Genomic DNA, 24,176 nt, shown 5'->3' on the forward strand with positions numbered 1-24,176 from the left:
GCAACTGCGTTGCTGCGTAGGCTGAGTGGCTACCCCATTTGGCTCCACTTTATGTTTCTCGTTTTTATATTTATTTCTCTTTGTTTTTCTTTGTTTAATTGTTTTTTTGTATAAGCTTTTTTATTGTGATGTTTTGTGTTCATTTGTATTGTTTTGTTCTAAGTTTATTGTTTTTTTTTTTTTTTTTTATTGTAATTCTGTGGAGTCAAATAAATGTTTCTTTCTTTCTTTCTTTCTTTCTTTCTTTACTTCCCCAGTGCAAGCTGGCCAATTTGTGCCGAAGCGAGCTCGACTCCCACATACTGTTTAGAGTCTAAGTTTAAGCAATATGAGGAGAAGCTATTTTAATTTCTTGGAAAGCTATTGATTATTACCTGAATAACTCTAACAAATATATCCGGATACTCTTTAAAGACCTCTTGGAAGGCCCTCATCGGGAGTTTGATGACTTGCGAGTCTTCCAGTGCCTTTGCGTTCACCGTTTTGTATGGTTGCGAGTGACCCTGAGATTGAAAGGTTTTGAAATCTGTGTTATAATATAAAAATCGCGAAACTAAGGGTTCCGTAGAAATATACAACAGAGTAACTGTAAAAAAATTGTCATCCATCTGCATGACTATGCCAACCAACTATGCTTCGATTTTTCATTATTTATTGGTATAGCGAAAAGAGAAATATATCCTCTCTGTAGAAAAATAAATCAGTTTGGCAGTTAATATAACTGTCTAATTACCACGGTTCGTGAGATTCAGCTTGGTGCCAGACGAAATGATGGATGGTCAGACAGACACACAGACAGAAATACTAAAAAACAAATAGGCAAACAGACAGACAAACAGAGAATAATAGGGTATTGCAGACGAGAAAGAAGAAAGAGAAAGATAAGAAGAAGTGCAGAAGAAGCTCGTACCGTGAGCACGTCGGTGAAGCTGAGCAGCGAGGTGACGCTCTCGCCAGCGCGGACCACCTTCAGCGAGAGGCTGCTGCCGTCCGCGTTCGTTATGTACACGTTGACACGCCCAGTCTGCACCACGTACACGTTTTCGTCCGTTTCACCTGTAATTGTATTGAAATAAAAATAAATAAATAAAAAAAATTGGTTATCGATTATTTATTATAGCCTGTAGTACACATGAGATCTTCTGATTAACACAGTTTAATGTAACTTACTTTCTAGGCTTTCGTTTGTACGAACAACTTGGGGCAACGCTGGTGCTTGTCTACTCAGGGAAGGTCTCTTGAGCTTAGCCTAAAACGGGTGCCGCGTTTTTTTGTAACTTAATCTATAAAGTCTACGTGTATGTAAATGTAAAAAACAATTACCTAGAACTGAGTACCTTAAGAGTAAGTATCTGAGTTAGAACTATTGCTAAAATATCTCCATAACCAATTTCTTTTCCAACTTTTCCACCAACTCACCAACTTTAAACAAAAACGATCCAGCCGGCAGGTTCAGTATCTCTGTATGCTTGCAGAGCATCAGGAAGACTGGTTTCTCAAAGTGCCCGAACACTCGGATGCTATGCAGCATGTATAGCGCATCTGGAGGCACTCGGTCGTCGCTGGTCAGGTCCTCTTCTAGGTACTCCGCTGGAGGCTCTAGAACCTGGAATTTTTTATTTATTACCGTCGATCTATACTGGTTTAGGTTTAGATTTAGCCTATGTGCTTTTTGCTATTGTAATTTTTCAAAGCAGTCCAGTAGTTTTTGTGCAAAAACGTTAAAAACATACATACACAAACACAAGTATGGCCTCATTATAATATTATAATATAAGTTAGACAGGAACATATTTTAGGGTATTGCTACAGATATTTTCTGATTGCTCTTTTTACTGATTGACATAAATTTTCACTATTACATTCTTTCTATTTTTCCTTTCTCTAATATTTTGGGATAAATTTAAATATAAATAACATTTTATATTCTGATCTTGGATTGGATCATGTCTAATGACAGTCGATTTGAGATAAACAAACAAATAAAAACTCTTTATTGTGCACCAAATAATAATAAATAGTAAAAAACAAAAAATATACATTATATCATAAACATTCACTTGAGATCTATCTATTGGATATTTTAGTCTCAAAAATCTCCTACCTTCAACTGTTCTGGTGCACTCTCCTTCTTCAACTGTAGCAGTTTCCTCGCGAACCTCATGACGGCTCGCCGCTTCCGCCCCTGGCCAGAGTTGGAGATAGATTTGACTTTCCTAAGCATCCGTCTTCCGTAAAATAACATTTTATCGCGCTTACGGAACCTTTTGGCCGGTTCGCCGGAAGCTGTGGAACCTACGCCACCAGATATTTCTGAAAGTTATATTTATAGGGATCAACATAATTTTCAGATTTCATACAAATCGGTTAAGTGGTTTAGGCGTGAAGACGGACGGACGCACAGACAGACAACAGACGCTCAGTGAAGTTGCTGCTTTCTGGTGGTGAAAGAATTCTCATATAAATCGACAAATCTTTATAATATCAGTGTAGTTTAAGACATCTCGACTATGTTCACGAGATCTTAACTTATATGTGGTAGTCGAGCAAGTTGCAACTTGCACGGGCAATTAGCCCAGCACGCACCGGGGAAGTACCACACCCCCACAGATGACCGGCGTGAAATAGCATTCTGCTGTGTTTCGTTCGGTAAGTGGGGGAGCCGGAGGCACATGTCCTTTTCGTTACCTTTTCCAATCCTTTCCTTTATTCCACTCGCCAATCCTTTCTTAATACCTTTCCAAAAAATCGGTAATCCACTTGTAGAGGAGTAAGGTCTGCAATGGACCGTATGCCTCTATAAATGTTCATGGGCGGTGGTAGTGCTTACCATCAGGCGATCCCCCACCTCCATTGCCGACTGTGATATAAAAAAACTAATTTTTTACAAGATATTTAGTATAGATACTTTTGTAGTTTTGTACGAATACAATTTTTATACATTCGTAGATAACATCAAACCTCATTTTATAACAACGTCGAAACTTTATTGTAAAATATTTTCCATGCAAAATAAAACCTTATCCGATTCATAATCGGTTGCGCAACGCGATCTTTATAAAACAATGTTAAATCATAAAATTAACTTTTTTTAGTCAATAGAAGTATATATTTACCCTTCGTCCTCCATCGCTTATAATAATAGAAGAATACGACTAGCAAAGACACCAGAACGCACCCGCAGAAAGACCACAGCAACTGTAAAAAGATGAATAAAGAAATAATAAAAAATGAACTAGATTATAAATGCTTTTTCTCTCTAATAACGTAGTCAAAAATATAACCTACCAGATAGAAAGTTTCATAATATTTTGTTGTTGACCGACGCTTTCAAAAACAATGGAGGTTCACAATTTGATTTTTTTTTTTTGCTCAACCGATTCTTATTGCGTTTTTAATGTGGGAGTCGAGCTGCTTCAGCACGAATTGGGCTACCTCGCACCGGGGAAGGTTCCACACTCTCAACAGAATACCAGTGTTTCATACGGTGAGTGGGGGTGCGGGAGACTCCCTTCCTTTTATCTTCCCTTTCTAGTCTATTCCTTATTTCTTCTTGTTAATCCTTCCCTTATCGCATACACGCTTACGCTTACAATGCATTCGCAGGGGCACAACCTCTACGAATGTTCATGGACGACGGTGATCGCTTGCCATTAGGCGAACCAGCATTGCAGTTATCGTTATAAGATTAAAGCGCAAAAGCGCATACTTTTTTTTATTTTGTAAGTTTATTTACAAACATTATTTCAGTAAGTTATTATTTATTTTATTACTTATTTATTTATTAATAGTATATAGAAATTTCGTCTCTACCTTTCAATTTGTCTTACCTGAGTAAGATAGTAGTGAAAGTTTATAAATATCTAATTTAATACTAATTGGATGATACATTCAATATAGATAATAGCATCGACAATTTAATTCTACGTTTGTTCTAACCGTTTACAGATAGGAGTGTTTACGTAAGAATCAACGCAATAAATTAAATTAACGTAGTCTTAGATCTCTATCGTGCTTACGTTATTATAATTTATAAGAAGCTAGGTAAAAACTTTAATCAGTTTTTTTTTAGACTATATAGTTTATATATGCCATTGTAGAGTCAATTTATAGATGACCAAGATACTGGCAATTAAGCGAAAAAATAGAATACGGAGACTACAAGAATTAGAATAACGCACACATACAATCACCGGTCTCGGACGGCTCTATTGCTATACAGAGCTGCACGCATACATGAGTACATAACGTCGCTCAAAAACAAGAATACTCGATTTACTAAAAATCAGTTAATAAAACCGTAAGCATAAAATAATAAGTCTTTGTAGATGAATATATTTGCATGTACAAAGTACATTGTACCTATAATATTACTAACAAAAACAATGTAGTATTTTCACCGTGATGGAGCCGGGGGGCCTGATACGCTGCATTCTCATATATATACAAGTGTTTCTAACTGCAAACTTGAGTTATTAAACTAGAACAAGGTTTTGCAACGACGACGTAGGTATTATACTAACAGTCGGATGCTTCCGCAATCCACGTCTATTGATCTTCAGTACAAGGTCAACGGGAAAAGTCAATGCCGATGTATCTAGGCAATAGCAAGCTTAACGTTGTTGACCTGAGATATTGTAATGTTTACATTTTTTTAAACACTCCATGCGTAGTTATCCTTTGATTTTAACACGAATTTCAATGCGTAATATGCAAATTTCAATGTAAAAATTAATCAATTGTTATTGTGATTAATTAACATGAACGTAATCTAGGTAATTTAAATGTGTTATTGTAATTCATTTATTCATTATCTAGTACAAAAAAAAAACAAATGAAAAATATTCCCGCGCGAAATGCGCGTTCCAAAAGGGTTCGAATTTCGAATTAGTTTAAATATCGCCATAATCAAATTATCATTCACTTATTGTCCTTGCACGTCTGTTGTATCGCAATAACACGTGTATTTGTAGGATATTGTGCAAAACCGATTGGCCGATGGTTGAATGTGTCGCAAAAATCGTGACCTTTATATTTGTCTATCGATCTAGCTAGCACTTCCGATCGAGATAAAAACAAGTGTACAAACATAGCTATTTAGATAAGACTTGTAAACAATTTAAATTTTCGCCCGTAATAAATGCGTAAATACTTATCTAAATTTTATTTATGTACTTTAAATACAGGTCAAAAATACAATTTCTATAACTCCTCTATTCTGAATCTCTTTCATCTATGGCTATATATACATACCTATATAAAAAATGTGTTTGAAAAATATAATAAATAATGCGACCATTTTACAATGATGATAACAAAATTAAACATTTATTCTGTTTTACTTTTTATGTTAAATAATTAATTATTATTTTTATTGGTACATTGACCTCAATTATACATCATTATTGATGTATGTCATACTTTTTAATTGTTAAATTACAAACAAATGAATAGCATATTTAACATAGAAATGAAAAAAATATGGGGAAAACTGGTTTAGAACAAAACATAAATTTACCTTAATTTGGTAACATAAATAGTCACAATATTGATAAAAAAATTAGGTTCCAAAACTTATATCGTAATTCGTAGTGTTATGATTTCGTGATTTGGCCTGGATGAATTATTTTTAATATATAAAAAAATATTTAAATAGAGCAGATACTAATTTTATATTATAAACGAAAACATAATGTATTAACAATAAAATTAATGTATTCAAAGACATACTTTATTGTTATATTAAATGATATCAAAAACAATTACTTAAATGCATTTTAATAATCAATATTTACAACATAAGTTCAAATATGAATTATCCAAAGCAAATCTTATCGAAATTGTAATGCTTATTGTATTTTCATTCAAATATTGTGTAGTTTTAATTGTCTAACAAAGCGAGTCGTATAGTTTGTTTTGTAGTATAAAATCTTGACTGTTGACGATTGATTTCAAGGATATTACAGGCTATTATTAAGTTAGGTGCTCTTATCTAACAATGAGAGCACTTCCGGGCAGCATTAGCACGTTTTTTATTTAACCGCTTGTTAAAAACCAGTATAAAAAGAAGAAAAAATAAGAAAACTAAGAAAATCAATAGTACTCACTTGATTCTCTTGAAAACTATTCGACCATTCCGAAGTCCACGTTTTCACCGCGAACATATCGGATTTATCATTGATGTTATTTATTAGGCCTACAACATCCATTTTTATTGAAATTAACACTTCTCAGATAAATTTAATTGGGAACGCGCAGCCATCGCAGAGCACCATCAGCTGTTTGACAAAATGACAATGGAATTGAAATTAATGTTGTCAATACGGGTAAAGACAACATCTGACATTATCCAAAAACAATAGTGAATGAAATTAAAAGACAGTTCAATTGAATGAATTTAACGATATCAAGGCAATGAATGATGAACTATAACACGAACATTATTCATAAGTTAGTTTAGGTGGGTTTCACATTACTTAATTCATATTAATGTGTATACTGAATATTTTAGGACGTTTAAAGGATGTTAGACCCGTATTATGATACTACTCTTTGATGTCAGTCTTTAACCAAATTTTAATGTAGGAAACACTAACTGTCAATTTTTACGTGAACTTGTAAATGGCAACACAGCTCGTATTCATTCATTAGACATTTCTAGACGCGCGTAGAAAGTCGCCACGCGGATATAAAGCATTGAAAATAGTAATTGATCTTAACTGTTACCTATTAACTATTTATATATTACTCATAATCTCTTTTATACCTTACCTACTAGTTACTTTTGTGGCTCATATTCATCAGCAAGGTAAATTGTTCTTTTCGAGAATCGATGATTTTAGGGTGGCTCTTACCATCGAGTTCAATATGGCGGCTTTATTATACATTTAACTAAATTTTTTTTCTAGATGTCTCGATACCGCGAATGGGACCTATCGTGCAAAGTTTATGTTGGAAATTTAGGAACAAATGCTTCTAAGTATGAAATTGAAAAAGTATTTTCCAAATATGGTAGCATAAGAAACGTATGGGTTGCAAGGAACCCACCTGGCTTCGCATTTGTGGAATTCGAGGATCCCCGGGACGCAGAGGATTCGGTCAGAGGCTTGGATGGCACGTAAGTAGCATATTCTACTGTGCAGTTACAATACTTAATTTCCACAATTCACATTAATCGTTCAGCAAAGATCTTCTCATAGCCGGCAGCCATTTTGTTTTCCTAACCAACTTTCTATAGATTGATAGTTGGAACTTATTAGATAAATTGCGAATTTTCTCAAACATGACTGGAAAGAAAAAAACATGATCCCAATGGATTTCACGAGAACTGGGTATTTTTACTTGAGTTTGACTAGGCATGGTTGGGCTATGCAACAGTGCAACATGTGATATAAATTCTAAATGCCCATGAAAATTCGTAGAGGTAGCGTCTCTGTAAATGCGCTTCCAAGGCGTAAGGGACAAGAAAATGATTGACGACAGGGATAAAGGAATGGTGATAAATAGGATATGGGCCTCTGGCTCTCCCATTCAAAAAATGGACACAGTAGCATGCTACTATTTCATGTCGATGCTCTGTAGCGGTGGGGGAACTGGCCAAATTCGTGCCGAACCATGCCCAACTCCCACTTTAAAAAAATTTATGTAAATTTACAGATCTTTGAAAGTTTTACTTTTTAAATTTTAATTTCTTAAATACCATTAAATTTTTATTTTAATGGTAGATATGCACGCTCCTTAGATCCGTTTCATTATCAATGTGAAACGCTTGAGTCATAAGTGTGCAAGAGCATGGTACCTCCAATTTAAGACTGACATGTGCACTTTTTCATAGAAGTGCAATTGTCTTGAAATGGGGAACAAATATTCTACATTAGTGCTAACTCTTACGTTATAATCTTACTTGAGTCAAAACAAATTTTGAGACTATAAAGCCATTTTTTATTACAGAAGATGCTGCGGCACAAGGATCAGGGTAGAGATGTCAAATGGTAGAACAAGAAGAGATCGCAGGTATGTAAAGTGTCTCTTATTACCATCTATAAAAAAACTATTAGAATATATTTGTCTTAAACTGGGATTTATGGGATATATCAATATTTATTAATATGCCATATGTTAGTTATATTAAACAAGATTCCTGTAGAATTCAGCCTGTTTCTAAATTTAACATCTTTAAAACATGTTTCTTAGCAACATTGTTATTTGTCAAAATATTCTTCATCACTTTTTATTCATAGCAATATTGCTAGGTTACTTGGGAAATTTAAGATGGTTTAATTTTAGAAACTGTGCATATAGTACTCCACACTAACAATTTAATTATACAATTATTATAATTAAACAGGCTCGTGAATCTCAGCTTATAAGCTTAAATATTATCTAAGTTGAATGTTCTTAAACAATATCAATCTATGCTTTTCAAATTGTTGATTATAATGAATATTGCTGATTGGCTATTAAAACAAAGCATATTTAAATTAGCACAGTAAAGGCGACACTAAATGTGGTGGGTGTTGGAACGTTTGCAGGTCCATTTTATCAACCAACCACCAACACACCAACGACCTCACCACATCTCTTCACAACTACGGCTTTATAACCGCGAACGTCGCCACCCCGAACTGCGAACACAAACAACGCGCAGCCGAAGCCTACGCGAACTACGCCCCAATTATCCTCATGACAGCTATCACCTAATCCCGAGCCTCCCTTACGGACTCACACATTAGGAACCGACCAATCCTCATTGCGATCCCGACGCTTCACCGACTGCACACTAAACAACGGGGCACGAATATAGAAATACAACAGCTCAGCTCTTCCCATTTTTGAAACTTCCGGTTAAGTCATCATTTGAAGATAACGCCTTTCCCCCTTCGGCCACAGCAGCCTCGACGATCTCCAGGCTCACCAAGTCTCGGTACTTTTTGAATCCTATACTTAGCACTGCCTTACCTTGTATACCTGTATTTAGCACTAGTGGCGATTACAGACCGATATTGACAGTAAATACGTGTGATAAAGTACATTTTGTGTATAGTTAAATTCTAACGCGTTCCATACATACTTGGGATGGGCGGGGTACTCTGTGACGTGAATATGTTGTTACTAAACAATTAAACCACCTCAACCTCAAAGCTAGTCTATTAAAACAAACCGATATTAGTAACATGGAGGTAATTTAGTAGCGACATATCCACGATCCGCGCACACCAAGCCACCATCTCACGAACGATTCTCTTCAGGACGCGTAGTCGCAGCCCGCGGCGGCGATCGTACTCGCGCGGGCGCTCGGGCTCACCTCGCCGCTCGCCGTCGGTCCGCCGCCGCTCGCCTTCAGTCCGCCGCTCGCGGTCCCGCGACCGCCGCAGCCGCTCAGATAGCAAGAGCAGGTATAATAGGACCGAGAAAAGCCCCTACCGCCGCTCCGCTTCGCCCAGACGATCCAGATCATTTGAACGCAGCAGATCGAACAGTCGCAACAGGTATGTACTTGTCCGCTGGGTGTGACTGCGATCCTACATGCAACTAGTAAGATTCAATGTAGTGTAGGTTAATTTGTCGATGTTTAAAGTAGTTACCAGTTGCTGTGGATCAATGGTTGTGTGTTTCAATATCTAATTTGACTGTTTTATTTTGCAGATATTAAAGTGAACGGCATATGAAGTGTCTGAACAAAATGGACAATGAACTTAGTGAATGTGTACTGTGTTTGTGCGATAATTTTAAGATAAATCATACTTTATAATTAAAATATATAGCAGCTTATTTCTTTTGTACATGAACTGTATGTAATTTTTTTCTCTAGAATTAATTTGCTATTGATTGTATTGTCTAAGTGTAGGAAAAAATTTTAAGGTAACAAAATATAAATAATAGAACTTTAATTTTAATTAATTGTTTTATTTACCTCCACATTTCAGTTCACAACCAAACATGGTCATAAGATTAAATATATTTTTTTATTGAAATAATAAAGTTTATGACACATTACAAATTTTATTTCAGTACTGTAGAAGTGTTAACCTTAAACAATTTTAAACTGACTAATATAAATATGCTATAATTAAATATAATTTAAAAAAATAATAATACTTATATTTCTGTATGTAAATAAAATTCGAGAAATTGCAACAATTACTTACAATATAAATAAAATATATTGATGATATTTAATATCAAGTCTTGGAATGCATCAATTCTTCTTAAAACTAACAGGTTCCTGTTTTTTTCGCTCAAAGAAGTCGAAATAGAAATAAGTTCCCACAACAACAAATATTGTCCCCACAACATGATAAACAGTCAAACTGTTTTTAAAAACTATTGAGGAAATTAACAGGGAAACGAATTTCCTCACAGTTAAGATAAATGTTACGGTAACAGAAGTTTCTTTAGTTGCTAATTCATGGACGGAATGAGAACAATAAAACTGAGAAAGTATATTTAAAACTAGAACAAACCAAAGGTTTATTGGAAGATTCAGAATTGTGGAATGTAGCTGTGGCAGAATCCCAAGGAATAATGGCAGTGGTATTGCATGTGTGTAGAAAAGCATCTGAAAAGATAATATTATTGTAGTGAGTCATTTGCAAATCTTTCAAGTAAAAATAATTATATTCAATATTAAACTATTGTATTTCTGCCAAATAATTAATGCAGCTGCATTTAAAGTACAGAAATAATAAGAAACCATTGAATATCAGCCTAAGCTACATATAAACACACCTCTTCAGGATATTTTCCATACTTAGCATACAGCATTTCCTGCTGCAGGCCAGTGAGAGCACCAGTAAACAATGTTGCCAGTAATATAAAAACACCAATACACCAGGGTAAAAACTCCCTTGTCTCCTCCACTATTGATGCACCTCCATACATAGCTATTGCCACACCAATTGAGATTATTATTGATCCAAGTATAGAGTTAAGTTTTGGCACTCTCTTTTTGATAAACCAAGAGACGAACATACTAGCTGGTGATGATGCTGATCTGTAAATGTAGATCTTTGAAATTAATGTCAGTTTTTGTAACTTGCTGTGTATTTCTATAACTTATGGTACATAAACTACTATTGAATATCATCAAAATCCTTTGTGTAATTTTCACATAGAGTTACAAAGATATCTAATATACCTTCTTGCAAACACTCACATTTATTATATTAGTGGAACTAGTAGGACAGCGTCATCTTTATACTTCACGAAAAAGCAAACAGAAAATGAAAGTTATCAAAATAGTTTTCCAAAACTGAACAGTGAGTGGGAATCTTTCATGCCTTTTTATTTTTTGTTCTATAGCCAACAACTTCATCAACCACCAGTTTTTACATAACAATTTTTGGAAACAAACATGCAAGCAATGTTTTAACTTAAAAATGTTTACCTGATGATCATATGAAGTGTAGAAGGCACATGCAAAGCATACACATAGTTGTTTGCAACACTTGTAATAAAAAATAAACTAATTAGCAATAAATATTGTTTCAACGGTATATTTGGTGTTAACTGAAAAAGCAAAAGTCACACATACAAAACAAACTCAAAAAAAAACTAAAAAAGATATGCTTTGAGGATGTGTGTCAGACTCACCACATTTTGTTTTATCGTAAACAGCCCTTGTAGTGTTATACATAGAAATTGTAGGAATGTTACTAGATTTGCACAATTTGGACTCTTTGCCATCATAATTTCCATTAAAAAAGAACTAACGCAACACCCAAAGAAAACTTTGGGTATTGTTTTGACTCTCATCTTATATACGTTTTGTTTATTGTATAAATAAATATAGGACTTATTTTAGTTATATTTTGTAGATTAGCCTATGAAATATTATGATAAATAATATCCATTTTTGCAATTCTGCCACGAATACAATTTAGTTTAATGTTTAAAAACTTTCTATACCACAGTCCACAGGTCATAGTTTGTTTTGAAGCTTGATATTTGTCAATTTGACATATTGACTTTGGCAGTATCATAGGAAATGTGATACCATCAAAATAATTGAGTCCCAAAACTGGGCCTGAAAAGTATTTTTCCACAGTTCTCATCGAATATTCAAAAGAGGAAAACAGACTTAACGACGAGAAATGAGCGTCATGAGTGAGAATAATATTTAACCTCATTTGGTGGAAACATTAGGCGTAAACTAATGAATAATAACAAACTAATAATGTAATGAATAATAATAAAATAATAAACTTATAAATAATACTGCAAAAAATATAATTCTTCCAATTTATAATTTACTTTCTGTGTGTGTTTCTGTCGAGCTTAAAAATTATTTATCTAAAGAACTTCTAGAACTGTTATTATGGTGCCATAGTGTTGCTATGTCACCAATAAAGCATCATATTATTCTTTGAATATATTATAGATGAACGTAAATGTTTTATATAAGTTCATTATTGACATTCTTTTCCTGACATTTCAAATCTCCAGTTTTATTATTATTAGAAGCCAGAATTAAATTTAACCTAATAATTATTTATGCAGGTGAAGCCATTAACAAGGAGAAGGTGAAGTTTAATTATTTGTGACTCAGATGTTTAAATAATTTACAACAAAATAAACATAAAGATTGATCGAGTATCATCTCTGATTCATTTTAGCAACTGTAATTAAGTATTTACTTAATTACAGTTGTACAATTTTATGAAACACAGTGATGATTTTGTAGGGCAATTATTAACATAATCTTGCAACATTTACGACTACAAGTGTCAATGACTAATGTTGCTATGTTTATTATTATCAAAGCAATATTGGAAGGGAAAAATTTAATACTACATGAGACATCCCACGTTAGCGATTAGTTTTGAGTTTACACTTTACAGTGCTACGCGGCGCGTTGTTCGCCATACAGCTTTGTAGCTTAGGGACGTGCCACCATTTCGCGCCAAAATGATTTCACTTATTCGCTTACATCGCAGTGTTATTAAAACATTTTTCGAAATATAATTAAATGATTTTTTTTCTATTTGTGCATTGAAGTTCAACGGTTTATTTTGTGTGTGAAATAACTTAGTGTTGTGCTTTTATTACTCACTTTTACTCGCCTTTTTACACGACTACACGATGCAAACGGTTCTGAATTTTAATTCTATGTTAAGAGTGTATGATTTGGTACATTTACAAAAATGTTGAGAGGAATTCTAGTGGTTTCACTTCTAGTAATTCAAACATTTCCATCCGGTAAGTTGATTTTTCTATTAATAATTAATCTATTGCATGTACTACAGAAATGTCAACCTACCCGCGAATTTTCTATTTTCTTTTTATTTTCTTTCTTTCTTTTAACAGTTTTATCACGAATGTCCGAAGATTTCGGTAAAAAATTGTTCCTTTAATTATAATGTACATGTGCACATTATAATAGATGATATTGCAGGTGAACATTGGTACTGGTACTTACTTATGTGGAATTAAACCTGTTCTATAATTAAAAAAGAAATTAAAAAAAAAAAACACGTTTATACTATGTTACCAGTTTATAAAATCAAGGAAATCATTTAAATACACATAACATTTTGCATTTGCTGTTGCGAGGAACGAAACTCGTTACTTTCAAAGCGTAAAATCACTTTCGTAACCTATCCGTCGGTCAAGTTATAAAACAACACGTTTTTCATCGTTTTAAACTCACTTGAAGGATGACATAGCCTTAGAGGTCAATAAATGAGTACCTCTATTTAAAAAGGCTTCGTAAAAAATGACTGATAAGTAATGGTTACACTATTTAAAAATTTTAAATACTGGTATATTATATATTTTAATATTTATAAAATATATTATTGTGCTAGGCATATTGATTGTATCTAGATGAACTGCACAAAAATAAATAAAATTAATAAATTCTTAAAGTAAACTAATTTAAATGTATATAATAATACTACGCCCCGCGGTTTTACCCGCGTAAGTACGTATCCCGTAGGAATATCGGGACAAAAGTAGCCTATATGTTATTCCAGTTGTCCAGCTATCTACGTACCAAATTTCATTGCAATCAGTTCAGTAGTTTTTGGGTAAAAGAGTAACAAACATACACACATCCTTACAAACTTTCGCACTTATAATATTAGTAGGATAAGTAGGAAGGATAATGAAGTACCTACATTTCATTCGTTAAAATAATTTCAATAGCAGTAAGATAAACTTACTTTTTCATTAGTTTCTCGCTTTCCGCCCGCGACTTTGCCCGCGTTTTAAGGGAATTCCCGCGGGATTAGATTGTTTCACATCGGTGAGGGTCTTTATAAATCTCCTAACTATCTCCAGATAATTAAAAAACTATATCATAAATATTAATTTGTTTTAGTAATTTTTATACCTCAGCTGTTAAGTCATCAGTGAATTCGTACATGCTATCCAGAAGATGCATTACACAAATTCTATTCCACATTTACTCGATTAGTTAAAAGGTAAATATTCTACAATCAAACATGGTGATATGTAACTATAAATTTCCTTGCAATCTAGTATCTATATAATAAAGAGTACCTAAGACACATTGTGTGGATAAAAACAATATATCGTGACGATAATGTAGTCTGACTCGTATTTATTGTTGTTTATGTTCATAACTAATTGACACCCTTACAGAGTAATGCAATTAGCACTCAAAGTAATTGCTATCTAGCAATATATCTATATAGAACAAAAAAAAAACAGTAACATCAATTTAATGCGTGGAAAAATATTGCACATTCGCAATCGATATTATACATTTAATTAATAAGTATGTTAATAAAAAAATAAAACAATTTGACGTATTTTCGCACTTTAATCGTTAGCATTTTTGTTTTCGTTAAATAATCTATAATTAAATTTTAATGATTCTTATTAAAAATGATTTGGGCACATTAAATTAAAATAAGAATATTTCTAACCACATTCACTAATGGTATATAATAAAAACGTTTGTAAAAAAAAAAAAAACTGTATCACAAAGCACAAAATGACATTTCATTGACATTGCGCTCATGCCCCTTCCCGATGAAAAAAAAAAACATCGTGAAATACGTAAATATTTACGCTATTGCATCTGCACTGTCACGGTCATGGACGAAGATCAAAATAGCAACTGTAAACAAACTAATATTATGCCGTTGGCATGGTTTGCTGCGTTACAGACTGCATGTCTGCTCTCCACGTGAATTAACTATGTTTAGATGGTAGCGGGAATAAGACCTTTTTATCACATTGACATAACAAGAAATATAAAAGATGATGGCATAGGTATATAATTATTATTTTGAAGGTCAACCACCTTGCTCAAAAATACTCTTTTTTCACTCTTTACTTATGAGATGAAAAAGGACAATATAACATTACGATACTTAAACAATAAAAAGAAAAACTGATGATTATACATTATATTATTTTAAAATTTTACAGCTGGGTTCTGTTAATTCCTCTGCATTGGACCATCTTTTGAGCATACCAATGGTATAAAAGTATATATATGCAATTCTTTTTCGTCGGCAACAACAATCGGTGAAATAGTTTCTTAGTTTAGCGCGTGCAAACAAACAAATTCTTCAGCTTCACTAATAATGTGAATTCACAGATATAAGTACAGAAATACACAAAATAATTTCGTATACGATTCACACGATATACTAAAAGCGTCCGTACATAAAGCGATCGTCATTAAATTTTGTACCCAACTCTACAAGGTTTTTTAAACTTCGTTTATTCCATTCACTTCTATAAAAAGCAGTCCTTGGCAAGGAGAAGTTTGTGAACAAAAACACCTCGCATTATTATCGCGTAGTGTTTACTTCAAACGGAATGCATAGTTTTTACTGATTTAGCACGTTCGCGTACCATGTGGAAGCATTGTCTTTGATTTCAAGGCTCTTCCACAGTCCACTTGACTATACATAACTATAGAAGCGATAACATATTGTGATTATAGCTAACCTAATAAGCAGTTGACTCTTTATTTATGGCTTCTATTATAATGTTAATGTTATGCTGAATGTTAGTTGAAAGTCAAGATGCTGAAAAAGGTCACCTAGGTCCATGGGAGACTTCAGACTTTATAATCGAACCAAATGACAACATTTTTCTAACCAACAAAAAGAATCGCCAATCGGTGGACATGACAACCCTCGAGTTATTGAGTGACAAAATTAGAAAAATAATAGTGGAAGATTATTGGCAAAGGATGGTCCATTACCAAATTGGGTTAAGAAATACATTCCTCACATTCTGTTTCGCACTTTTACTGCGAGTTATGAGACAACAGTTATTCTAATTGCTGCTCTAGATGTATAGACGCCGCTTTATTGTCGATATAAAATTGTTTTGCCAAACATTTTTAGCACATAAAAACGAACGTACATAGCAGTAAGAATTTAAGCAAAAGTAAACCTTGTTCTATTGGCTTTAAAAACCATTGAACGTAAGGTGATAAAACTAAATAGCTGATTACATCGTTGGATAACATCTAATACATTAAAGCAATGAATTAATGAACATTTGAAACATTATTACCTACAATAATTCAAGAGTTAGTCTGGATTCACATTTGCTGATATAGCGGCAACAGGAGTACAGCGCCTCTGAAATTAAAACTATCCGATTATGACAGTTAAGGAGATACAGCGTGGTGTAGAACACACAGACAGACGGACAACGAAGTCGTAGTAACAGGGTTCTGTTTAACCCTTTGGGTACTTAATAAATCCAAAATATGAACAGTTTTGGTATAGGATAGGGGGTAGGTGCACTTCCCTATATTCCTCTTGTCCTTCTTCCTCAAATAAATAAGTAAAATCAATAATTAAATTATTCTTTAGGTAGACCGTAACAGGATTGCAAGTTTAAAATAAGATGATATTTCATAAACATTTATAAAAATGACCTCATAACATTTATCATTTTTATGCATTTAATACTGGTATCTTTACAGAAACAGGTTTTATGCTTTAATGAGAAGTAATTATGCTAAATTCATTTTTAAAATATTGAAACAGCCGTTGCTACGCTGATTTTATTTAATATATCTTACCTTGTTAACTCATTTGTTGTCATTCGCAAGAGAATTCTATTTTGAGTTTATAATTATTATAGTATCTCGAGGTTTAGCTGAAAGAATGAAGGTGGTTGGTGATTCCCTTCATCGATGGCCAAGTCCTGTCGGATGTCGAAGTTTTTGAATTATTATTATACTTATAAAGTGCAATCAAAAACCATACCATTAAAACTTTTCAAACTACGCACTAAGGAAACATACATATGGGTCTTTACCCACAAAAATACTGTTTTAACTGTATTCATGAACAAAGTTTATCATCTTAATTGAAAAACAATCTTAACTCAGAGATCTTGCTGACAGAATTGAAACAAAGACTATTTCCTAACTCAGTGGCTCGCAATCCGTGCGTTGCAAGTGTGCCAACAAACGGTTTGACTAACTGTCCCCTGAGAACCTTCACACGAGATGCTAGCCTACTTCGCAACCGTGTTAAAATCATGAAATACTTTTTGCAATGTATATATTACTGTTAAAACTGATACACGATGCTTGAACGTGCTTTACCTCCACACGTAGTTGTAAATCAATGCCTTTGTTAAAACTAGAATTAACTAATTTTCAAAAGTTAATATTACTTAAAAGTAGTTCTTGTCAGGAAAGAGGTTTTATTTGACTCCATATTAGTTTTTGTGGTGTGGACGGTGCTTCACAGTGATCAAAAACAATTAAACAGTCCCATTTGTAATACTTTTATGTATGTTTCTTTCTTCAATTTAAGTAATTACCTACCTACTACATACCTAGATACAAATTTACCATTTTGCATTATTAACACATATATTAAGGAACCTAACCTTTAACCTTAACTCCATTAAAAGGCACCCTACATTCTGTTATTAAAATCTTGAACGGTACTCACCTTTCCGGGTAACAAATATTAAAAATAAAAAAAATCAACTTCAAATAAGATAATAATAAAATATATCATCCATATCAACCAATAATTCAGTTGTTTTCTGTGATATTACGACCAAGAACAATACAAATTCTCCAAGCTGATCAATCGAATCGTTACAAGGCACAGTTTCCTTATTAAAGATTTCCTATTACGTAACAGCTGGTAAGCGTTTGTTCTCACTGGACTTCCTTGACACGGTGACTGCTGAGTGTCACTGTCAATGCTATCGGAATGTTTTGGAGTCCTCAGAGAGTTCACTGGACTGTGACCAGCGTAATTTAATAACCAAACTGTAGCTACCTATATTATCTGGGCCTCAATTTGTTTGATATGTGGCCCTAAAGCTATATGATATAAAATGATAACTATAAAATCTGTAACAGAATGTAGAGGAAAGTGTAGAAAGTTCTGACATTGTGATAATATATAATTACTATTTACGGCATTTCTAACTAAAATAAAAAAAAAACAAAAAGCCAGTGTTTCTATGGAGTTACCATTTCGCTGGATTCAAATTTCTATAACACACATTTTGTACAATTCATTAAAAATGTTAAGCAGCAAAAGTTTTATTAGATAAACAGGTTTTATTCTATATATATTTTTTCTTCTTTCTCTCTTCCAGTCCCATTACAAGTGTTACATTCCTTTTACTAAAGCTAGATCTCATCTCGATACAGGTACCAACTCATACTCCATACAAAATTGTCATCAGTCCTTTTACAAACCACGCGGATATAATATATACATACATATATATTACAAGTATTTACTACATTTTAATATGAACTGGCGAATACTGAATTTCTCTTAAATCATATCATCATATCATACTAATACTATAAATGCGAAAGTTTGTAAGGATGTGTGTATTTGTTGCCCTTTCACACAAAAACTACTGAACCGATTACAATGAAATTTGGTACCTAGACAACTGGGTAACTGGAATAACATATAGACAACTTTTTGTCCCGATATTCCCACTATACGGACTTACGCGGGAGAACATGAATAAATGAAATAGAACTTTTAACTAGAACCGTATCTTATCAAAGTAATCAATGTTATCATTGAATTCAATTAAATTAATGCGACAATTGCACTGTATATGCATTTACTTAATGTAGACAGTAACATAATTATATATATATATAAAATATAATAAACTAAACTGCCTTCAAATTGTGAGATTAAGACCAAATTTAAATGTGACCACGCGGGAGTAATTTAACACCTCCACTTTTTTCAAGTCAGTTTGAAATAACATATTATATGAAGGCGAAAGCTATTACCTCTGAGGAGATATTTGAGACTCTTCTCTTTCTTCTTGCCATCCATCCATTGTATGTTTTCACAAAAAACGTTTCTAAGATTCTGTCACATATAAACCCGTTCATTGTTTCCTTTATATTAATTATGTGCCTTTCATCAATGTGTGCATGTGGGTGTGCGTGTGCGTGTGCGTGTGCGTATGCGTTTGCGTGCGCAGGCGCATCTGTGTTTGCGTGCGCAGGCGCATCTGTTTGTGTGTGTTATTATTATATTATGATTATTGGTATACAATAATAATAATCTTTAATTGTAAATGCATAGACTACAATGAAGTAAAAGTTAACACACGATGCTTTAGATTCAAAACAGCTTTGTAAAAATTTGGCAGGGCGTCGTAACATCCATGCCAATATGTTTTGTTGCTAATTGTCGATATTTCGCCACTTGCATTGAAAAATATCGGCTTTATTTATAGAAAATATATATATTTTAAAAATAATTTACTTCTCGTTTGGTCATTAGGGTATACAAGCGCTTGGCACTATTGTTTGTTTTATATATTCAAAATAATTATCAATTTCTCACATGTATTATGTAATCTGTAATATGTTAATTTATTTTATTCAACATTTGTATATTTCAGTGATGTACGACTATCATATCGCGGAATAATATTATGAATTGATTACATCATCTGATTATTTGTTTTAACCTAGTTAAGTTGACTCTTTAAAATCCTTACACAATATAATAAAATGTGCGAAAGGAACTCAGTCTGTTTGTTTGTCTGCCTTTTCATCCCCTAAAAAATTAAATTATTTTGGTGTAAATAGTTTCTGATCCGAGAAAGGACATAGGATAGTGTTATCCCGGAAATCCTGACTGAACGGGAACTATTCGGGAATATCCCGGGAAGCAAGTCGTGTAAAAACAAACTCATTGATCGTAGTTGGTTAAAAATATTGTTTCTATGAAAGACGGTTCAAATACATGATGTCAATATAAACTGTCATAGATATTTTTAACACCACAGATTAAAATAATTAATTTATCTCCGTTTTATGATATGGCTGATATAATCTGTGAGTTATTTTTAGCACACAGTACATTTGTCGCATTGTTCTCATAGCTAAGTGTACACCGCTTGAATAATTAATTATTTATTGTTTGATTTAAGGTTGCCACTGCTAAATGTTTCGTGATTTTTAACCGACTTCATGTAAAGGAAGACTCGATTTGACTATTTCTTTATTGCTTCATAACTTTTTGCTACGTGATTTTGATGTGGCTCCCGTGGCCCCTTCACTAAAGCCGCTCGACGGAACACAGTTGGGTATTGGTCGGTAGGAATCCGACATAACCCACGGCTTTTTCCCCGGAGGCCGTGGGTATGTATGCAAGATTTCCCCACTTTAAAAAAGGTGATTTTAATGTATGTTTTAACTGGGCAGAGTATCAGTTGGCATCGCCTATGAGTTATATACCTCGGTCATTGTATGATCACTGTGGAGTTGAATTGATAGTCTACTCCGCAGTCTTTAGTAGGAGTCCGACATAACATAGGACTCTTTCTAGGGTCTTTCCGGACGTCTCCACTTAGATAAAAATATGTAACATTAAAAAACCTAAAAACATGCTTCAATAACAGAAACATCTAAATAATGTCACCTGCTCTCAGAGTATAGGTAAGGATATTATTTAATTCTGGCGATCTTACGCAGGACAAAAATTCAAACTTATAAAATTATTGTATTGTCACCGATCCTTGCCAAGTGTACAAATTTTGAGTTAAAATCGGATCTAAGACCTACATAAACGTGCAGGTGAAGCTAACAAATAGGTCGGCCATTTTGTGTCAATGTCTCATGTTGTGAGTATATCTTCGCACGTGAAGATGGGGCACGTTTTAACATCTGTATGCACACCATCCATCGACTACTATGTTATTTATATTCTAATGTAATGCGATGTTGCAGAGCATAATAAGAGTTCTCTTTATGGTAATTATTGAGTTAAATCTATTCTTTATATGGGTTAGAAGTAAACAATAGCGGTTAACAGTAGTATGAGTAGATTTATAGTTTTAGATAATTGTCTAAAGTTTTTTTTTTATGTTTTTTTAAGTACCTAATACCTAATTTATTCTAACTTTACGGCTTCGTCCATGCTTCATATCCTAGAACATAGCACTCAGGGGTAACCCATCTATCCAATTATCTTATATTAATCCGGTGAAAGAGTTTTTTAAATCTTAGTGCCACTAGCTATAAACGTAGTTATGTAGTTCCTTCAAAATTCAAGTGTAACGCGAAGAGTTAATTAAATAAAAATCATTCTATAATGAATATCTAACGACTATTAAACCTCGTTACCTAAATCGACCGAACCACGTGATTATATTACGCATTAAATTATAAATAGATGTAAAGATGTTTGTTTGTCACTCGCGTGATACTCGGGTAGAAACTAGCCTATCTACTAATCCAGACTGTAATCTATCTCTTACATTACGAACGTTTTTTCGTGAAAGAGCAAAAACCATTCATACATCCATCTTCCCATCCATACTTACAAACTTTCGCGCTATAATAATAGTAGGGAGGACTTGCTATGTGCATTTGGCTTTGCCCGCGTATACAAAATACACACTAGACAGACAGACACTCCCGGGGATTTCCTGCATAGTATTTTGCGGGATATCTTTGCCTCAAACCATCAAATTTCACCTAAATCGAATGAGCGGCGATAACACAGAGTTACTATCGCCCTTATTAAAATAGGGTTAAAACGTGTGTTAAATAGTTATTTATTGTGGTAGCTACATGAGGGTATTGCATTCGCTTTCCGCAGTTGCGGAATCCGAGCTATAAATAGCATCTACCCGCATACATTTGCAATGTTATACAAGTAATTAAGTGAGGTCTTATTAGCTGTTCTTGTATTGCAAAAACTGGTCGCGTTGGCTGCGTAGAGAAATTCTTAGTTCGTATTAATTATAACAAGATTTTTAATGTATGTTCGTTTGTAAGACTGATGGTTTGTGGTTTTACATTCCGTTATTATCTGCACTGACTCCTTTGGACTCGATTTAGACTTTAAACGGACAGATTTAATTCAAATTTATTTAGTACTATTATAAAGGCTCGTTGACAATACAATATGCATGAGTTTATATTATTATCCTGATTAGGATCGTCGGGAATAAATTATTTCCTTATATATACTCTGTACATAAGAGCAAAGAAAAAAAACAATTTTGTTTTTTAATATATAGACGAACGTTATATTTTAAGCCTATTAGTTACTCATTCGTTTAACATATATAAAACATTTACGTTTCAACATATAAAGTGACGTTACACGCATTTGGTCGCCATGTTTTTTGTCTTTGCCGTGAAGTTGACATTTATAATTATGAATGACGCGAGGTAGTGAAAAACACCAATCAATTCAATAAATAATTTCATAATTAAACTTTTTCATAATTGCGTCAAATTAATTTTCATTATTCAATATCTTTTTGGGATTTATATCAAGATCTAATTTCTTACCAATTTGTCATTTTATTTTATTTTAATGCTAAAATGCTTCAATTTATTTTAATGCTAGCTCGGTATCACCCGAGGTTCATTTTTTCTCTGGATAAGAACCTTCTTTGTGCCTTAACAAAAATATAGCCCAATTGGTCTAGCCGTTCTCGAATTTTACGCTTAGCAACATATTTGGCGATTCCTTTATTTATATAGATTACATTATTCTCAAAGACAAGTAAATTCAACCTTCATGGTAGCACATAGTGACTCAAAGTCATTCTGACACAAAACAAATGTGATTAAGTAAAAAAAAAATTCGAAACTTCCAGAAATTTCGAACGTAGAACTCCATGCTATTTAAATATTCGAATATTCCCTCCATATTGAATTCACTATATTTCCTTGTTTACTATCAGTTAACGACGCATACACGCAAAGATAATAGCATAACTCGTTTAAAGTATGCGTTAAATATCGATTAAAAACAGGTCCGGTTATTTTCGTGTACTCCGGATGGTAAATTGAAAAAAAAAATTTAGGTATTTACGTACTTGATAATATTAAAGAATAAGCATAATGGTTATGAGGTGGGATTCGAACTGCTTTTGAAAGCATTTTGCCACAATACTTCGAAACGCGGGTTTGAATGTGGTCCATAAAGCTAGTACAATACATAACACTATAATATTGACGTTAGTTTTATAATAGAACGCAACGGCCTGCCCCGGCTTCGCCCGTGGTTAGCCTAGTATAGCCTAAAGCACTCATTTTCAGGTAGACAAAGATAATTGTCGGACTGAAAAATGTTAATTCTATGAAAAATGTTTCTTCTTTCTAGTTGTATAGAACTGTGAATTTACAATCCATGCAGCAGTTTCTGAAATTCATCATTCAAACAAACAAACTCTTCAGATTTCTAATTAATATATAAAAACTACATAGTTTTTATAAGGGTACCTTAATTTTATGGAAGTAATTTAAATTTAAGTATCTTATACCTTTAAACGAGCAATTCTTGTATATATATATATATATATATATATATATAATTGGAATCTCGGAATCGGCTCCAACGATTTTCATGAAATTTAGTATATAGGGGGTTTCGGGGGCGATAAATCGATCTAGCTAGGATTTTTTTTTAGAAAATGTCATATTCGTGTTTTATTCGTGTTTTTTTTCTCCTGACATCTATTGGTGAATAATATTACTAATACAATTTTTCTTTCTGACATCTATTGGCGAATAGTAATACTAATACTATTTTTTGGTGAATAATTAAAGTTCCAGCAGATGGCGTTGTTAAGTAACGAAGCTAATGAGTGTTTGCTTTGACGTTAGACTAATTTTTATATTGTTTTGTGTCTTCTTGATGCACGTGTTCACTTAAAAATGCCTAAACGATCTTGGAAAAAAACTATATCTT

General features: G+C 33.3%; 4 protein-coding genes and 1 non-coding gene across 12 annotated transcripts in view; 3 read left to right on the plus strand and 2 right to left on the minus strand.

The window, feature by feature from the left end:
* LOC119830122 (neuropathy target esterase sws) overlaps positions 1-6,288 on the minus strand; it is a 31,082-nt gene extending 24,794 nt beyond the window's left edge. For all 6 annotated transcript variants that reach the window (XM_038352990.1, XM_038352987.1, XM_038352986.1 and 3 more), the window contains exons 1-6: positions 6,108-6,288; positions 3,117-3,198; positions 2,105-2,313; positions 1,420-1,606; positions 911-1,056; positions 375-503 (exon numbers count right to left, since the gene is read on the minus strand). In XM_038352990.1, the coding sequence (XP_038208918.1) occupies positions 375-503; positions 911-1,056; positions 1,420-1,606; positions 2,105-2,313; positions 3,117-3,198; positions 6,108-6,209 (855 nt within the window). In that variant the 5' untranslated portion in view covers positions 6,210-6,288. The remainder of the gene's footprint in view (positions 1-374; positions 504-910; positions 1,057-1,419; positions 1,607-2,104; positions 2,314-3,116; positions 3,199-6,107) is intronic.
* A 347-nt stretch (positions 6,289-6,635) lies between these two features.
* LOC119830336 (RNA-binding protein 1-like) lies at positions 6,636-9,892 on the plus strand. 3 transcript variants are annotated; one of them, XR_005287841.1, is made up of 5 exons: positions 6,636-6,808; positions 6,909-7,117; positions 7,951-8,013; positions 8,532-8,923; positions 9,249-9,391. XR_005287841.1 is itself a non-coding variant. In XM_038353306.1 (5 exons), exons 2-5 carry the CDS (start codon positions 6,909-6,911, stop codon positions 9,650-9,652), a joined length of 519 nt encoding a protein of 172 aa, XP_038209234.1. In that variant the 5' UTR covers positions 6,636-6,808; the 3' UTR covers positions 9,653-9,892. The 3 variants fall into 3 exon arrangements, 2 of the variants coding, with proteins under 2 accessions (XP_038209234.1, XP_038209236.1); XM_038353306.1 differs by lacking the exon at positions 8,532-8,923 and adding an exon at positions 9,646-9,892 and having other exon boundaries at positions 9,249-9,488; XM_038353308.1 differs by lacking the exon at positions 8,532-8,923 and adding an exon at positions 9,646-9,892 and having other exon boundaries at positions 9,249-9,395.
* On the plus strand, positions 7,728-7,863 carry LOC119830599. Its single transcript, XR_005287855.1, has one exon. It is a non-coding gene; the product is annotated as a small nucleolar RNA SNORA53 (small nucleolar RNA).
* Positions 9,891-11,942, minus strand: LOC119830335 (UDP-xylose and UDP-N-acetylglucosamine transporter-like). Its single transcript, XM_038353305.1, has 4 exons — positions 11,593-11,942; positions 11,387-11,508; positions 10,729-10,993; positions 9,891-10,558 (listed from the first exon to the last, which is right to left on the minus strand). The coding sequence occupies exons 1-4, from the start codon at positions 11,752-11,754 to the stop codon at positions 10,199-10,201; spliced, it is 909 nt and encodes a 302-aa protein (XP_038209233.1). The 5' UTR covers positions 11,755-11,942; the 3' UTR covers positions 9,891-10,198.
* An 867-nt stretch (positions 11,943-12,809) lies between these two features.
* The window catches only part of LOC119830334, a 52,490-nt gene continuing 41,123 nt past the window's right edge, over positions 12,810-24,176 (plus strand). Inside the window, exon 1 of the mRNA XM_038353304.1 lies at positions 12,810-13,197. Within this exon, the coding sequence (XP_038209232.1) occupies positions 13,143-13,197 (55 nt within the window). The 5' untranslated portion in view covers positions 12,810-13,142. The remainder of the gene's footprint in view (positions 13,198-24,176) is intronic.

This window comes from Zerene cesonia, chromosome 11 (genome assembly GCF_012273895.1).
Source record: "Zerene cesonia ecotype Mississippi chromosome 11, Zerene_cesonia_1.1, whole genome shotgun sequence".
Classification (NCBI taxonomy): domain Eukaryota; kingdom Metazoa; phylum Arthropoda; class Insecta; order Lepidoptera; family Pieridae; genus Zerene; species Zerene cesonia.

Bases quoted from the DNA above. Each gene is read 5' to 3' on its own strand.
- LOC119830336 (XM_038353306.1), top strand. From the start codon at position 6,909: ATGTCTCGATACCGCGAATGGGACCTATCGTGCAAAGTTTATGTTGGA. The intron at 7,118-7,950 runs GTAAGTAGCATA...TTTTTATTACAG, and splicing joins GTCAGAGGCTTGGATGGCAC to AAGATGCTGCGGCACAAGGA. The intron at 8,014-9,248 runs GTATGTAAAGTG...GATTCTCTTCAG, and splicing joins AGAACAAGAAGAGATCGCAG to GACGCGTAGTCGCAGCCCGC.
- LOC119830335 (XM_038353305.1), bottom strand. From the start codon at position 11,754: ATGAGAGTCAAAACAATACCCAAAGTTTTCTTTGGGTGTTGCGTTAGT. The intron at 11,509-11,592 runs GTGAGTCTGACA...TTGCTTTTTCAG, and splicing joins TTACGATAAAACAAAATGTG to TTAACACCAAATATACCGTT. The intron at 10,994-11,386 runs GTAAACATTTTT...CTACATTTACAG, and splicing joins ACACTTCATATGATCATCAG to ATCAGCATCATCACCAGCTA.